The 16,173-nt window shown below is 50.7% G+C and overlaps 1 protein-coding gene across 1 annotated transcript in view; it reads left to right on the top strand.

Moving 5' to 3' along the window:
• Positions 1-16,173, top strand: part of MIS18BP1 (MIS18 binding protein 1) — a 203,762-nt gene that overhangs the window by 158,339 nt on the left and 29,250 nt on the right. The window contains exon 14 of the mRNA XM_082274974.1: positions 1,721-1,866. Coding sequence (XP_082131100.1) covers positions 1,721-1,866 — 146 coding nt within the window. The remainder of the gene's footprint in view (positions 1-1,720; positions 1,867-16,173) is intronic.

Here is a 16,173-nt window from a genome sequence, read left to right as displayed (position 1 = left end):
CTGTCAATTACGACCATCACTTAGTCCTGTTAAGCTTGCTAGAAGTTTTATTGCCCACCTAGTACTGGTCTGAAGTATCAACAACTGAAATGTTTTAACACATTATTTAAAATAGCTATTGGCAGTTTACAACATGCTATAGTCAATATGAGCACACTTGTCAGATCCCATAGGTTAATTAAATCCCTGCTTCCCTTTCTCTGTGGAATTTGATACTTGCAAATTGTATGATCTCTGCTATGAAAATGTATTGCGATTCATGATGGGGGTTGTATATGAAATGCTGGCTTCTCTAGATCTAAAAAACCAATGTGTGTTATTGACTTGCAAATTTAACCAGTTCCGGACCGCCCGCCGCAGTTTTACTGCGGCAGGCAGCCCCTCCCGCACGAACCGATGTAGGACTACGTCGGGCCGCACGCGTGGTGCTGGGGGGCTAGTGCATGCCACCGCGGGCGGGCTGCTGCCCCCCTGCCTAGTGGGGGATACAGATGCACGGGGCTGGCGGCACCGATTGCCGCCGGCCACCCGTGATCGCTCCCCGCTGAGAGAGAATAATGGTCAGCTGTTGTAAATACAGCCGACCGTTCTCTCTGAAATGATCACAGAGCCCCTGTGATCCTTCTATATAGGATCACAGGTCTCTCTGGTCATTTCACAAGCCCCTCCCCCCACAGTTAATAAACACACCCCTAGGCTTACATTTAAACCTTTGATCACGTACTAGGTTAACCCCTTCCCTGCCAATGTCATTATTACAGTAACAGTGCATATTTTTTAGCACTGATTACTGTAGTAATGTCACTGGTCCCCCCAAAAATGTAAAAAATGTCAGGGGTCCGATTTGTCCGCCGCAGTACCGCTAAAAATCGCAGATCAACGCCATTACTAGTAAAAAAAAAAATTAAAAAAAATGACATAAATCTTTCCCATGGTTTGTAGATGCGATACCTTTTGCGCAAACCAATCAAAATGCGCTTATTTTTGGTAAAAAAAAAAAATGTAGCGGAATACAAATTGGCCCAAAAGGATAAAAAAAATGTTGCTTTTTTTTTTGGGAATGTTATATAGCAGAAAGTAAAAATTGTTGCTCTTTTTTTTGTTTATAGCGCATAAAAAAATACAAATCGCACAGGCAATCAAATACCACCAAAATAAAGCTCTGTGTGGGGAAAAAAGATCATTTTTTTTGCATGACCGCGCAATTTTCCGTTAAAATAATGCAGTGCTGGATCGCAAATTAATGGCCTGGTCATTAGGGGCAAATTCTTCCGGTCCAGAACTGGTTATACAGGGTACCACTCTGTTTTTTACTCCATTTTGGGGTTCCCAGACCTCATTACTGTGACAGTTAGCACTTTGTCTAAACCCTGTAATTCAGAATATGGAATGCCACCTAGACTTTCTTGTTTTACAGTGCTGCTGTTGATGAGTGAGGGAAATCCTCCATGACAGCCCCTTAATAATTTTAACCATGTAATATTTAGAAGCACTTTGTTGTACCTGCTGTTCACCCATTAAAAAAGGTGCGATAGTACAGGGACCCTCTCATAATAAATACTATATGCTGGGACAAGCCTAAGGTTGTGCAGCCCTGGAGAATTTCTGGGGAAAAAGTTACTGGTAAATATAATTATAGAACTAATCTAGCTAGCAGCAACAAATGAATTTCTACATAGTGTGATAACTACAACCTGTTCCCTTTGTCTTATATGCATAGCTACCATCACTGAGGCCCAGCATGGATGATGACGACTTCCAGATGGATGAAGAAGCTCCAACAACTCCTTCCTCTGGTATCTTTCCTCTGGCTTATACCCCTCAGTGTGATCATATCTCTCCTGGAATGCTGGGCACCATCAATAGGTGAAGATAGAATCCTCTTTATGTAAATCAGTCTTGGCAAGGCTGTATGTAGCACATCTGCTGTTTTCTTTAAGTGCTCTGTTTATATTCCCACATTGGGGCGGGTAGTTGTAATGTACCAGAACCTATGAGTTAGCCGGGGCATTGCTGAATAAATCTTGTTTCATATAGCCTTATGTATGGTAGTGGTACAAACCTTTTATCTAGTTGTCTTCCAAGACAGAACGTTGGACTTCTTCAATGTGGGCAGGAAATAAATCACAAAACTTTAAAAGGAATTAATTTTGGCTAAAGTGGTCACGTCTCTATTCTGAAGAGACTTGTTGCTAAGATCTATAGGAAACTGAGGCTTGCATTTCTCTTGTGCAGTCTTCATCAACACCCTGCTTCCCCCCCAGGCACAAAGGCTCTCTTCTTACATTACCCCCTCCCCACCCCCACCACGGTGCTTTCCTCTATTTTTACAGACAGGAAGAGTTTTACCTTTTGGCGCCTGGGAAAACTGTGCCAACAGGTGAGTTACCCCCTTGGTGAACTGGCATGATGTGGCTTTCTCCTGTCAGCAGTTGAGGGCCATCCTCTGAACATTGGTTGCTCCATGGACTGGTCTAAATACTGCAACATCTGGTTCTGACCCAGGGCAGGCACAGCGTCTTTAGCCACCTCCAGTCCAGTTCAATTCTGACATTTCTCTCCCACATGAAAAATCAGCATTTCTCTTTCGTTCATGGACGGATACAGCGCTTCATAAATCATTACTAGTGGGTTATATTGCCTCCTCCAGGAGTAAGACTAGACAGAACAAAAGCCACCTGGCTATGCCCATGGGCCGTTCCTCAGCTCGTATATAACCTCCCTCTCTGCTTTAGGTAATCAGTTTTAATCTGTCTAGTCAGGAGTAAGGACCTAGGCTCCCGACAGGGATCAGTGGTCCCCCCAGCCCAGCGAGCGCATGCAGACTTGCAGCTACACACCAGTTTGGCCGCTACATAGCCTCATAGACTGAGGCTGGGCCGCAAGTTAAACATATCGTAGGGTCGCATACAACACCATGGGGTCTCCCCCGCTATCCCCACTCTGTAAGGGTCCTTGGATAGTGTGTCCCACCCTGATAGTCTGGAGTCTAGGAGACCCCTAGGTGTTGTGTCATGTTTGTGTAGCCAAATGATGTCATGGGGGCCATTTTCCTTTAGTCTAGCTGGTCTCCGGTCGGTGGCCAGGTTTGTGTAGTGTATGATGTCACGGGGATGCTGAAGGACTGAGTCCTCGTGGAGATGCCGAAGCTCCTCCTCTTCCTCCTAAGTTTCCTCTTCTGTGCCCGGGACATATAAAGAGGGATAGCGTCCATGGTGATGCTGGGTTCGAATTCTTTGCGCTCCTCTGGTCGGTAGGGTGAGTCTTTGGGGTCCCTGTTATCTCTCTCTCTCTCTATATTGATAGGTACCCTGAGCCTTGGGGGGATCCTTTAGAGGTGTCAAAAAGATTTTTGATTATTTTTTTTGTACTGCAAGGTCTTACTTTTCTTATGGAGCCTCCCCTCCACTGACCCCCTCATGGAGGTGGCAGGTCCCTCGGAAACCCCAGCTTCCCAGGGTTGCATTGATGGCTGGCCTGTAGTCCTTAGTATCCTGGGTGGAAGTGGCATGTGGGCAAAGGCCCAGGAGGAAGCATCCCCCACCTTCCCCTGCTCAGGCTGTCTCATCTGTTTCTGAGCCTGATGCCACCGTGTGCGCGGTCCGTCCAGGGGGACTTAATATCAACCCCCGCCAATCCATCCGATAGAGAGAATGATTCTTCCATGGTCGCAGCAGCGGATAAAAAAGTAGATGCACTTATCACTGCAGTGAGTGAGACTTTAAAGATGGAGGAAGCGGCTGATGTAGCCATGGACGTGGCTGTTTCGTTTGGCATGCATTAGTCGCATCGTCCTCCAAAGGTATTTCCTTATGTGCCTTATTTTGACAGATTTTCCTGTAAGGAATGGGAACAACCAAAAAAACCTTTTGTGATCCCCAAAGTTTTGTTGTACATTACCCTTTTGAGTAGTCCCTTTTAAAAAAAAAAAAAAGTGGACTAGTCCACCAGTGGGGGACCTTCCTGTTTCCAGGTTGAACAAAGCTACCATAATCCCAGTAGAGGAATCCCCGTCCCTTAAGGACCCGGCTGACAGGAAAGCGGAGACTGTGGCATGCAGAATGTTTAGTATGGCTGGTTCGACACTGGGGTCAATCTTTGCCTAAGCCTTGGTGTCTCAGACCCTAACTGAATGGGCCAAGCTTTTGTGCCAGGGCCTGGGAGGTGAGCAGGTCCCCGCTGCTTATGTTGATTTAGTGGACCAATTGGTCCATGGGCTGCATTTTTTGTGATGCAGCTTTGGAGGATACAGCTCCTCTGCTGTACAGATTTTCTGTTTAGTGGTGGTGATTAGGCACGTGCTGTGGCTTAAGAATTGGTCCGCAGACCAAGCCTCTAAGAATGCTCTCATTAGTACACTTGAAAAAGGAGTGCGCATGCCCAGTGGGGCTGTCGCGCATGCTCTGAAACGCATTGTGTTCCTCTTCCATCCGTTCGTGACGTCTAATGCTGTCTACATTGCTGTCCAAGCTGGTTACAGTTGGCCGACCCGGAAGATAAAGCATGCAGGCACTCTTCACCGCCAGTCACCATCTCGGCTCCGGCTTTCGAACCCCGGACACACCACACCATGGCATTATTAGACCCTAATTGATGAGCTTTAATCCCATTACCTCCATGTGAGTGTGCTATTGTTCCTTTTTATACATCATTGAACTACTGCACTTGGAGGCGCTTTTCTTGTCTTCCCTTCTCACCCGTTATTGGGTGGGGGGACATCTTTGCTGGTTTCCGGCCCTGTAGACGACTTTGAGCATCAAGGATATCCGTGAAAGGTTTCTTTTGGGGGTACCCAGAAAGGGGGGCAAAGTTTGTCCTTTTTGGGTCCTGAGTCTCCCTGTGCAGATTTAATCCCTGCAAAGGTTCAGGTGATGTCCGATCTACTTAAGGTTCCCCCATCCAGGGAATTGAATTACCTTGGTCTGATTTAAATTCTGACCAGGATGGTCCTTCCTCTGGACAAAATTTCAGGAACCACAGGCTGTGATTCACCGACTGAAATGAAAAAACAAACACAATTTTAGTGGTCCCGGACTACCCTGGTCTTGAAAGGGGCTGCAAGGCCAAAGCATCCAAGAGAAGCCAAGTAGAAGGTGTTTGTTAGCAGCATGAGTGTGGCTGGATGTGGTTAGAAGATCACCTCTCAGAGCGCAGGAGCTAGGTGTTGTGCACCATTTTTTGGTTTGGTCTACGTGATTCACCAACTGCTGTCACACAGACAGTTCTCTCTCCTGATTTGCATACAGGTTCTGAGTCTGGTGGTATCCACCTTCAAGACAGTTCTGTTTGCACAGTCCAACATGCAGCTCCTTTAGCAGGTTCAACTCCGCAGGAGGATACCGAGGTTTGTGGCGTGATCATGGGTTCCTCTGGCAGACGCCGCAGGCGTTCAAGGACCTCGGTGAGGCCAGCATCGTCCTCGGCTCAGGCTTCTTCCACAGTTCCTGTGCGGAATCAAGAGCGAGGAACTTCCAACCATCCTGGTGGCCGTAAAAATCCCTTGGGGGCTTTAAAGTTTCCTGCACTGATACAATCGGGGCCTTCACCAGTGCTTTTTCATGCATGGCTGCAGAGGGGGGAGTACTCAATCTCACTATTAGAACACTCAGTATGTGTGAATGCAGACCAAGTGGGCTGAATCTGAGGAAGCAGAGGATACAGGTGAAGGTTGAGGTTGCTTCTTGCCAGGTCTCCTTTGCAGGGCCATCTCTACTTTGGCTACTAGTGACTGCAGGGCCGCCGTCATGGCTGCCAGTGCAGACTAAGACCCAGAGGGTCTTGCAGCCTCCAGGAGTGGGTCGGGTGGTAAAATTAGCTCCCAAGGCTCCATAACCACAGTGGGTTAAGCGGAACTGCGCAAAACCCCGCTGCTCAGAAAAGAAAAATAAAAGGGAGGCTCTCCCCCCCCCCCCCCCCCCCCCCGTGCAGCGCTGTGGCGCTACAAGAAGCAGCGCACCCACGGCGCTGTATACCGCAAGGAAGGATAGTGTACCCCCAGAGACTCCCCACCCGAGCTGGAAAGCGCCCAAACGATCTGCCACACTGCTGGAAAAAAGAAACGAAGAGGGAATGCTGACCTGACACTAGAGGCCCCCACAGTCTCAGACTACAGGAAAATGGCTGCCAATGCAAGTCTATGGGGAAATCAAAAACATGGCCGCTGAACTACAGAAACATGGCTGCCGAACTGGGAATCACAGAGACCACAGAAAGATGGCGGTACCATGCGGTGCTGCACGGAACCCTGGGCCCCAGGGAAGAAAAATTACAGACCCCAGAAAGGGACCCCAACCCCCTGCAGCACCCAGGTACAGACACCCCTAACAAGGACCGACACCGGCATCACCCACCGCTCCTCTAGCCCAACACCATGTAGCCCCCCTACCCAATTTCACCCATGCCCCCGAACAGGGGCCAGGGGACCGATGAGGGCATCCAAATTAGGGGGAATTGCGCAAGGAGAAGAGGAAAGCACAAGGGGAGGAAGGACACAAGGGGGCCTACCACCCCAACATTTCCGCACGCAGCAAAGGAGGGGGGATACTATTTACCATACTAGGGTTACCATGCAGCGCCACTCCCAGCAGTCTACCGCACCATCTTGGAATGGGGGTGCTGCGGCCTGGAAACACTGCGATTCTGGTCATGACTGCTGTCCTGACCAGTGCTTTGTAACCTCGTGAGGTTTTTCACACGCCGGTCAGCCCCCGTCCAGTGGGGCTATGTCACAGCCAACTTAGCGCGGAGCTATTAGTTGGGTCGCACTCTCAGGCCAGACTGGGAAGACCGTAAGGATCTAGAATATCCAGTGAGTCGCCCCATCCAGCTGTTGATTGTAGTTCTCACAGGAACAGTTGATTGTAGTTCACACAGGAACAAAAATAATAAAGAAAACGTAAAAAATTCAATTTAAATAGGAAAAAATGCCAGGACCGCAGATCCAAGCAGAGAGCCAGGTCCTTACTCCTGACTAGAGATGAGCTCCCACGTGCCCGATCCCGCCAGGGGGTCAACATTGCACTCTGCTAATCACAGGTAGTGAGATGTTTCACTGCCTATGATTAGCCCGGTGCAGTGTCGACCTCCTGGTGGGATCGGGCACGTACGAACACGCCAGCGCTCATCCCTGCTCCTGACTTGGCAGAATAAACTGGAAGTCCTACAGCAGGAAGTGATGGTATACCTTCTGGGACTGCTTAGTCCTACTCCTGAAGAGTGACAGTATAATACCCAATGGTCTGAAGAATTGAAGCTGTGTCTCAGTGAACCTCCGAGAAAAGGATTTTGCTGTATGACAAAAATCCATTTTTTTTAGACGGGGCCTCTGTGACCCGGTTTTGGCTCCTGTGTCCTGGTTAAGGGCTCTTATGTTTACCCTTGGGTTATTTTCCCTACCCCACATTTTTATTTTGGCACTGCTTTTGGACGTCCCAGTATTTAGGATTTATGGAGCGCTGCGTCTGTCGGTGAACGAAAGAGAAAATGGGATTTTTGGACTTTCCAAAAAATCTATTTCTCTTACATCCTCCGACAGTCGCCGCCTCTCCATATTCGTCACTATGGGGTTATTGACCTTTGCTCCGTAGGAGTAGCTAGGCAACAGAATATGTCAATATTAAAGCTTTTAGCATATCCCACCCCCAGGGGGTGGTCCCCTCAGTCAATACCCTCCTGCTTCCTGTATCCATACCTCAGTTTCATTGTCTAGCTATCAGGAGTAGCAGGCTGTTTCTGTGCTGGGGCTTTTTGTCTCAGCCTTTATCTTCTTTTTTGATTTTATTTGAGTTTTTTTTCTCTCTCTTAGCTGTTAATTTCTTCAGCATTAGTTAGTTCTTCTGATGAAGAGGATCGTGCGGGCTGGGTCTCGGGCTGGCCCCCCTGGTCGCAGGTTGTGGGCCAGTGGCTTCCCAGCCTGCCATCGAGCGTTCAGTCAGGTTTTTTCCTGGCATGTGTGAATGACCCATCCCTGTTCGCTGCAGGGATGCTGCGGTGAGGTGGCTACCTCACTGGACGCCATGCGGTTTCGCACCGAAGTTCTACTGCGTCCTGGCTGCGACTCTCCCTGTCTTTTGTGCAGCGGCTTGATCGCTTGGGCGGGCTCCCCACGCCAGTCAGAAGGTAAGTGTACTCTGTGTGGGGACCTGTCTGTTTAGTGGGTGTCAGTCTGGGACTGTGTAACCCTGCTTTCCTGTACACACTATGGGGCTCCCTGGCTGGTTTGCTGCCTTATGTGGGCTGCAAGGAGGGGGGCTGTCATGCACTGTGCTGTGTTGCAAGCGGTGTATTTTTTCTGTGTGACATGCTGTGGGGCATGATGTGAGACATGTTTATGCATACATGCGGCGGCCGCTGCTGCGGTCCGCCATTTTTTTATTAATAGCTTATGATGGCCATTACTGCATGAGGAGAGCGGCGTTTTTGGCGCCAAGCGCCGCCATCGCTCAGGCCACATGTCAGCGCTGCAGGATCTGCCTTTGCAGTCCCCCACCGGCGGCCATGTTTGTGGAGCCTTCCATAGGCTTTATAGGAGCGGTCTGTATTACATCACTTCCTTTGCCCTGAGACCAGCGATCGTTGCAGCAGCCTGAGGGATCTCTCCAGGTTTGCCTTCCTTATTCCTGTATTCCTTGCCTATGTTTTTGTACTTCTCCCTGTGGGGGTCGGTGTGTGCTGTGTGTGCGGGGGGCTACGCTCGCCGCGCTCTTAAAGCGGCAGTACCCCCTTTTTTCCTGCAACATTTTGGGGCATGGATTCTCAGGAAAGCAAATTTCCTCCCACTTTAGTGGGGGGCCAAGGGTCTGCTGCTTCCCCCGAGGGGGGCGATTTGGCTATCATTGTGGCTAACCTAGCTGCTCAGGTGCAGATGCTTGTGGCTGCTCAATCCACAAAACGGCCCAGAGTTTCAATTTCCTCTGATTCAGAGGGTGATGGTGATGGGGCTGCTATGGCGGGGGTCCCGTTCGTCCCTGGACCTTGTAGGGTCGGAAGGGGAGGCAGAGGTTGAAGGGGTTGATGATTCCCCCCCTGGCTCGTCTGAAGAGCTTGCAATCATGGATGAATTGGTTGCTTCTATCAAACAAACGCTGCATTTGCAGGATGAACCATGTCCTCCTGCCGTCCTGGCCTCTTATGGGACGCAGCGGAGACGCAAATCATCGCAGGTTTTTCCTTGCACTGAGGATTTTCAGCGCGCGGTTAGTGAACAATGGCACAATATAAAGAAGCCTTTTGCTGTGCCAAGTAGGTTCAAGCTGCGTTACCCCTTCACACCCGCCACTGATGAACGTTGGTGTGTGCCGCCTCCGGTGGATCACGCGCTTGCGGTTTTGAATAAATCTACTGCGATTTCCGGCAGAGGATACCCCGGTGTTCCGGGATCCCACGGACAGGAGACTGGAGTCTCTTGCCCGCCATACTTGGTTACCGGTTCCATGCTAAAAGCTATTTTTGCTTCCCTTATGGCAGCTCAGGCTGTCGCAGATTGGACGCAGGTGCTCAGGCGCGTCCTGGTGGCTGATTCTGCCCCGCCGACGACGTTAGCTATGGTGGATCAAATTCATCAGGGTGTCATGTATTTGTGTGATGCGGTCTTAGATATAATCCCTTTGGCTGCACGTGTGCACAGCGTGACGGTGTTGACACGCCGCTTGATTTGGCTAAAATGTCGGTCTGTGGACCAATCTTCTCGCAAAACTTTAGCTAATCTGCCCTATACGGCATCTCGCCTTTTTGGCGACTCCTTGGATACGCTGATAAAGGGGATCTCTGGGGGTAAGAGGCACGCTCTTGCCCCAGTCTCACAAGACTAAGGGTGCTCAAGGTAAGAAGCATGCTTCGTTTAGACCCTCTCAGGGGTCCTTTCGTGCCTTTCAGTCGCACTATAAGGGCAAACCCTTCAAAGGTCAAGGCTCCCAAAAGAAGCCCTGGACAGGTAAGCAGAAGTCCAGCCAGTCCGGGTCCGCTGCCCATAACAATGCGGCCTGAAGGGGCGCCCTCACCCAGTTCTGGGGTGGGGGGACGTTTGCTCGGTTTTCTTCAACCCTGGCTGCCCCGCGTTCGGGACAGGTGGGTTCAGGAGATCGTTCGGTCCGGTTACAAGATCGAGTTTCTCTCTCGGCCGGCGAGCAGATTTTTTCCTTCAAATCTTCAACTGTCTCCGGAGCGTTTGCGAGATCTGCACCTGGCGGTGCGGGACCTGCGGGCTCAGGGAGTGGTGGTTCCGGTGCCCCATCGGGACAGATTTCGGGGGTTTTATTCAAATCTGTTCACTGTGCCCAGAAAGGAGGGCAAGGTACGTCCAATTCTGGACTTAAAAGCTCTGAACCGCTTTGTGCGGGTTCGCAAGTTCCGCATGGAATCCCTGCGCTCGGTGGTGGCTGCTCTAGTTTCGGGAGAATTCATGGCATCCATCGATTTGAAGGATGCGTACCTTCACATTCCCATTTTCGAGGGTCACCAGAGGTACCTTCGATTCGCCATTGCGGAGGATCATTACCAATTCGTGTCGCTGCCTTTTGGTCTCGCTTCGGCTCCGCGGGTGTTCACCAAGGTGCTTGCCCCGGTTCTGGCTTTGAGAGCCCAGGGCAATCTCGGTCCTGGGGTATCTGGACGACATTCTGGTTCGGTCTGCGACCAGTCAGGGTCTGGTGAAAGACCTGTCCGTCACGATGCAAACTCTACAGGAGTTTGGTTGGACGATAAATTTTCCAAAATCGACGCTGTGCCCGTCGGTTCGTCTTCCCTACCTGGGAATGATCCTGGACTCTGTTCAGGCGAAGGTCTTCCTGCCGGACGACGAGATCAGGACACTTCAGGAAGAAGTAAGGTCCCTCCGGGACGTTCCGTGCTCGTCCCTCTGGACGGGCATGAGGTGTCTGGGATTGATGGTCTCGGCTTTCGAGGCGATCCCCTTTGCCCAGTTTCACACGAGGGGTCTCCAAGCGGAGATCCTGTCCAGGTGGGACGGGCGACCACAATCTCTGGATCTTCAGATCTCGTTGAGCCCTCGCACCAGAAGGGATCTTCTGTGGTGGCTACAGTCCCCGGCGGCGTCGGGGGGCAAGTCTTTTCGTCCTCTTTCGTGGACGGTGATCACCACGGACGCCAGCCTGTCGGGCTGGGGTGGTGTTCTCGGCGTTCTGTCCACCCAGGGTACTTGGTCGGAGGGGGAATCCTCCCTTCCGATCAACATTCTGGAATTGCGGGCGATAAATCTCTGCCTTCGACGTTGGACGGACAGGCTTCAGGGCCGTCCGGTTCAGGTGCAGACGGACAATGCCACAGCGGTGGCCTACATCAACCACCAAGGGGGCACCAGGAGTGCCCGAGCGGCTCGGGAGGTGGCCGACATTCTGGCTTGGGCCGAGACGCACGTCCCGGCTATCACGGCGGTTCACATTCCGGGGGTGGAGAACTGGCAGGTGGATTATCTGAGTCGCCAGACCCTGGACCAGGGGGAATGGTCACTCCACCCGGATGTCTTCCAGATGTTGTGCGCGAAGTGGGGTCCTCCATGTGGACCTGTTCGCGTCTCGTCTGAACAACAAGGTGGGAAGGTTCGTGGCAAGGACGCGCGATCCTCGGGCAGACGCGTCGGACGCGCTAGTGGCTCCGTGGCATCAGTATCGCCTGATGTATGCATTCCCACCGATTCAGTTACTGTCCAGGTTCCTTCGCAGGTTGTCCTCGGAACCGCTCACAGTGATTCTGGTGGCGCCAGACTGGCCTCGCCGGTCTTGGTACGCAGACCTCGTGAATCTGGCGGTCGACGCTCCGTGGTGTCTGCCTCTTCGAGAAGATCTTCTGTCTCAAGGACCGATATTCCATCCTGCTTTACAGTCGCTGGCTTTGACGGACTGGCTGTTGAAACCGAGGTCCTGAGGGATAGGGGTCTCTCTCCGGAAGTCATTCACACTTTGATCAACGCTAGAAAGACTTCTTCGGGGAAGGTTTACTACCGTACTTGGAAGGCCTATTTTGCCTGGTGTGAGTCCAGGGGGTTTTCCCCTCGCTCATACTCGGTGTCTAGGGTGTTGTCTTTCCTTCAAACGGGTGTGGACCAGCGTTTGGCGTTGGCCACGATTAAGGGTCAGATTTCTGCGCTGGCCGTTCTTTTTCAACGCCCTGTGGCGTCTAATTCTTTGGTTAGCACCTTTGTTCAAGGGGTGCGACACCTGGTCCCTCCTAGGAGGGAGCCTTTGCCTCCATGGGACTTGAACCTTGTTCTGTCCGTGTTGCAGCATGCTCCCTTTGAAAAGATCAGGGAGATCTTGTTGCCTCTGTTGTCCAAGAAGGTCACTTTTTTGGTGGCGATCACTTCGGCTCGCAGAGTGTCGGAGCTGGCAGCCTTGTCCTGCAGGTCTCCGTATTTGGTGATTCACTTGGATAAGGTGGTCTTGCGACCTATCCCTTCTTTTCTTCCGAAGAGGATCTCGGAATTTCATCTCAATGAGGACATTGTCTTGCCTTCACTTTGCACGAAGGAGGTGGATTTACATTCTTTGGATGTTGTTCGGGCGATCAGGGTTTACCTGTCAGCGACTAAATCCTTTCGCAAGACGGATTCTCTATTTGTCCTTCCTGAGGGGCCTCGGAAGGGCTTGGCGGCGTCGGCCTCTACCATCGCCAAATGGATCAGACAGGCTATTGAGCAGGCATATATTTTGAAGGGAAAAGTTCCCCCTATGCCTGTGAAGGCGCACTCTACCAGATCGCTGAGTACGTCTTGGGCCTGTCATCATCGGGCTTCTGTGGCCCAGGTGTGTAAGGCGGCGACTTGGTCGTCCGTTCACACCTTCTCAAAGTTCTACAAAGTGGATGTTCAGGCATCGGCAGATGCTTCCTTTGGCCGCAAGGTTCTTAGTGCGGCAGTGCCTTAGGGTCCCTTATTTTTTGGGCCCTTGGCTGTTTGGGATGTTTTTATCCCTGGGTTATTTGCTTTTCCTGGGTTGTTGCTCCTGTTGAGTAAAGTTTTTTTCATGCTGCCCAGCTGGTTTCCTACCTTTGGTAAGGTTCCTTTCTCTGATGTGGGTCCTGCGTTGCCTTAGGCGCGGCTGCGTTTTCCCACCCCTCATGTATGCACTGCTTTGGGACGTCCCCATAGTGACGAATATGGAGAGGCGGCGACTGTCGGACGTAAGAGAAAACTGAATTTTTGTAAAATCTTACCTGTAAAATTCCTTTCTCTGAGTCCTCCGACAGTCGCCGCCCCCGCCCCTCTTTTGGGGTTTGTTTATGTACTCTACTGCTATTCTACTGAAACTGAGGTATGGATACAGGAAGCAGGAGGGTATTGACTGAGGGGACCACCCCCTGGGGGTGGGATATGCTAAAAGCTTTAATATTGACATATTCTGTTGCCTAGCTACTCCTACGGAGCAAAGGTCAATAACCCCATAGTGACGAATATGGAGAGGCGGCGACTGTCGGAGGACTCAGAGAAAGGAATTTTACAGGTAAGATTTTACAAAAATTCAGTTTTCTGAGTTTGACAAACACAGCACCCACCCCTCTATGGATTTCTGATACTTCTAATACTGCTTGCTACTAAACTGATTACCTAGAGCAGAGAGGGGGGTTATATACCAGCTGAGGACAGCCAGGTGTGTCCTGCCTAGTCCTACTCCTGGAGGAGGCAATACAACTCACTAGTTATGATTTATAGAGCGCTGTGTCCGTCGATGAACTCAGAGAAATTGATTTTACAGTAAGTACAAAAATCCAATTTAATTGGCTGTTTACCCCCCAAAGTTTATTAAATGCAAATGTCCTGGGAAAAAAGGACTTTCATGAATTTTAGTGAATGTAAACAAAATAGAATACCCATTTTTTTGTGAAATAAAAGATGCTACGCCGAGTAAATAAATACCTGACATATCATGCTTTTAAATTGCGTATGCCCTTAAGTTTTCACAGTATAGTATTTGAGTTACACCAGAGGTCTGGTGCTAGAATTATTGCTCTCACTCTGACTCATTTACTTCAATACTTCACATGTGTGTTCCGAATACAATTACATATGCATGCGGGACCTACGCCGCCTGTAAAAGGGATTAAGTAGCTGTATAGCTGGTCGGATTGCTTTTACATGAAAGCCCATTGCTTTCTCTAAATTATATCAATAATATGTATTTTATATTTATTTTCTTGATCATTGCTGCATCTTTGACTGAGATATCACCGCTTCGTCTGATGTGCAAGAGACTCTATTGATAAGTGCGTTTTTAAATGCAAAAGACTTAAAGGGAAACGCCAGTCAGAAATGAATTTTTTCCTATTAATAGTATGTTTAATATCTTTATCTTTGATCTTATTCATTTTCTGGCTAGCTGCTTGTGTAGCTTAGAAAGTCTTATCTAAGCTGGACAAACAGCTTCTTTCTGTTCCTCACCGACAACTCTATTTTCTGTTATCTGAATTTGCTATGCTGTATTTCATTTTCTGAAAAGGTTGTTGGTCAGTCTTAGACAGGCATGCCTAGACCTGCCCAGCTCCATCCCTCCCATCCTTCCCATCCCTCCTATCCTTCACCATGATCTCCTCCTGTCTTCATAGCCTTGTTTAGGCCAGCAGCTTTTCCTGAGAGGGGGGGGGGGGGGGGGGTTCACGTGACCGGAACAATATATGAAAGAAATAAGGTACAAAGGAACACTTTTGAAAGTTTAGAAGGATACCGGTCCATTTCTATTGAACATTACATGTGAGTAATGAGTTTTAGGCTCCGCAACATAAAGTCAAATGACAAAAGTCACAGCCCGTTGATTTCAATGGCACCCGTTCCCATCTATGCCACTTTGAAATACAGCGACTTTGAAAAGGTGCCTGCCGGAGGCGGCTCTCTAATTAGGCAAATTAGGTGGTCACCTAAGGCCTCGCACTCACAGGGGCCTCGCAGCCGCCTAATTTGCCTAGTTAAAGAGCCGCCTCTGAGCTTGGCAGCAAGGATCTCCCTGCCATCAGCACAGCGTGGGGACCCGGAGCGTCGCGATGGCATCCTGCTGGCTGCATGCGGCGGTGAGGAGTGAGCACTTCAGCTGTGCTGCCAGACGGACTGCATGCATAAGATGACACAAAAAACTCCCTCCCCCCCCCAGCAGGAGAGAAGGTGCTGCTGCTTCCAAGAGGACTGCGCCTGGCCCACCCTGCTCAGGTACACGAGGCTGGAGGGGGAGTATGTGCAGGTCACAGGTGACAAGTGCTGTGGTATCTGGCAGACTGCCTAGGTGTCCTCCTTCCCCTGCCACCAATTTCATTCTTGCACACCAAGTAGAAGACAGAATGTCCGAGCAGAAGGCGGGAGCTGTCCAACTTTTCAAGTTAAAAAGCTTGTGATTTGTTAGTATGGGCGGTCCTAGCAACCAATCATCTGCCTGTTAAATGAGAAGTTGGAGAGCTTCTGCCCTCTGCTCGGACATGCTGCATCCTCTGTCTTCCATCTGCTATGTAAGGTAAGGGACTCAGAAATCCCATTCACCTGCTTCTCTCCTTCCCCCTCTCTCCTTCGATGACCCCTCTTCTCTGCTCTGTGTGTCACTGTGCTCAGGTGATGGTTCGGGAAGTGCAACTGTCCTAGGTGGAGAGGATCCATTCCCCTCTGTTCTGTCCTCTCCACCTCCAGCATGCCTGCAGCTACAATAACATCCCGCACCCGGTATCATTCCAAGTAAGTGAGCATTTTGACTTACCAGTCTCTCCTCTCCCCTCTCTCTCCTGCACTAGCCCTGTGTCCATCCCCCCCCCCACCTGGCTGCATCCCCCCTCCACCTGGCTGCACCCCCCTCTCCTGTCCACCTGGCTCTGTCCTCCCCCCCCCCCCCCCCAACCTGGCTACACACTCCTCCACCTTCTGTAGCTACAACCCCCCCCCTCTCCTGTCCACCTGGCTGCATTCCCCCTCCACCTGGATGCATCCTCCCTCTCCTTTCCACCTGGCTCTGTCCCCCACCCCACCTGGCTGCACCCCACCCTCTCCTGTCCACCTGCACTATCCTCCCCCCCCCCCCACCTGGCTGTACCCTCCCCCCCTCTGCTGTCCACCTGGCTACATCTTCCCTCTCTTGCCCACCTTGCTCTGTCCAGCCCCCACCTGGCTGCATCCCCCCCTCTCCTGTTCACCTGGCTCTGTCCTCCCCCACTTGGCTACAACCCCCTCTCCTGTCCACCTGGCTCTGCCCT

The sequence above is a fragment of the Pelophylax lessonae genome (genome assembly GCF_965119305.1).
Source record: "Pelophylax lessonae genome assembly, chromosome: 13".
In the NCBI taxonomy this organism is placed as follows: Eukaryota; Metazoa; Chordata; class Amphibia; order Anura; family Ranidae; genus Pelophylax; species Pelophylax lessonae.
Note: the sequence above shows the minus strand (reverse complement) of the source record. Positions and strands in the feature narration are given on the sequence as shown.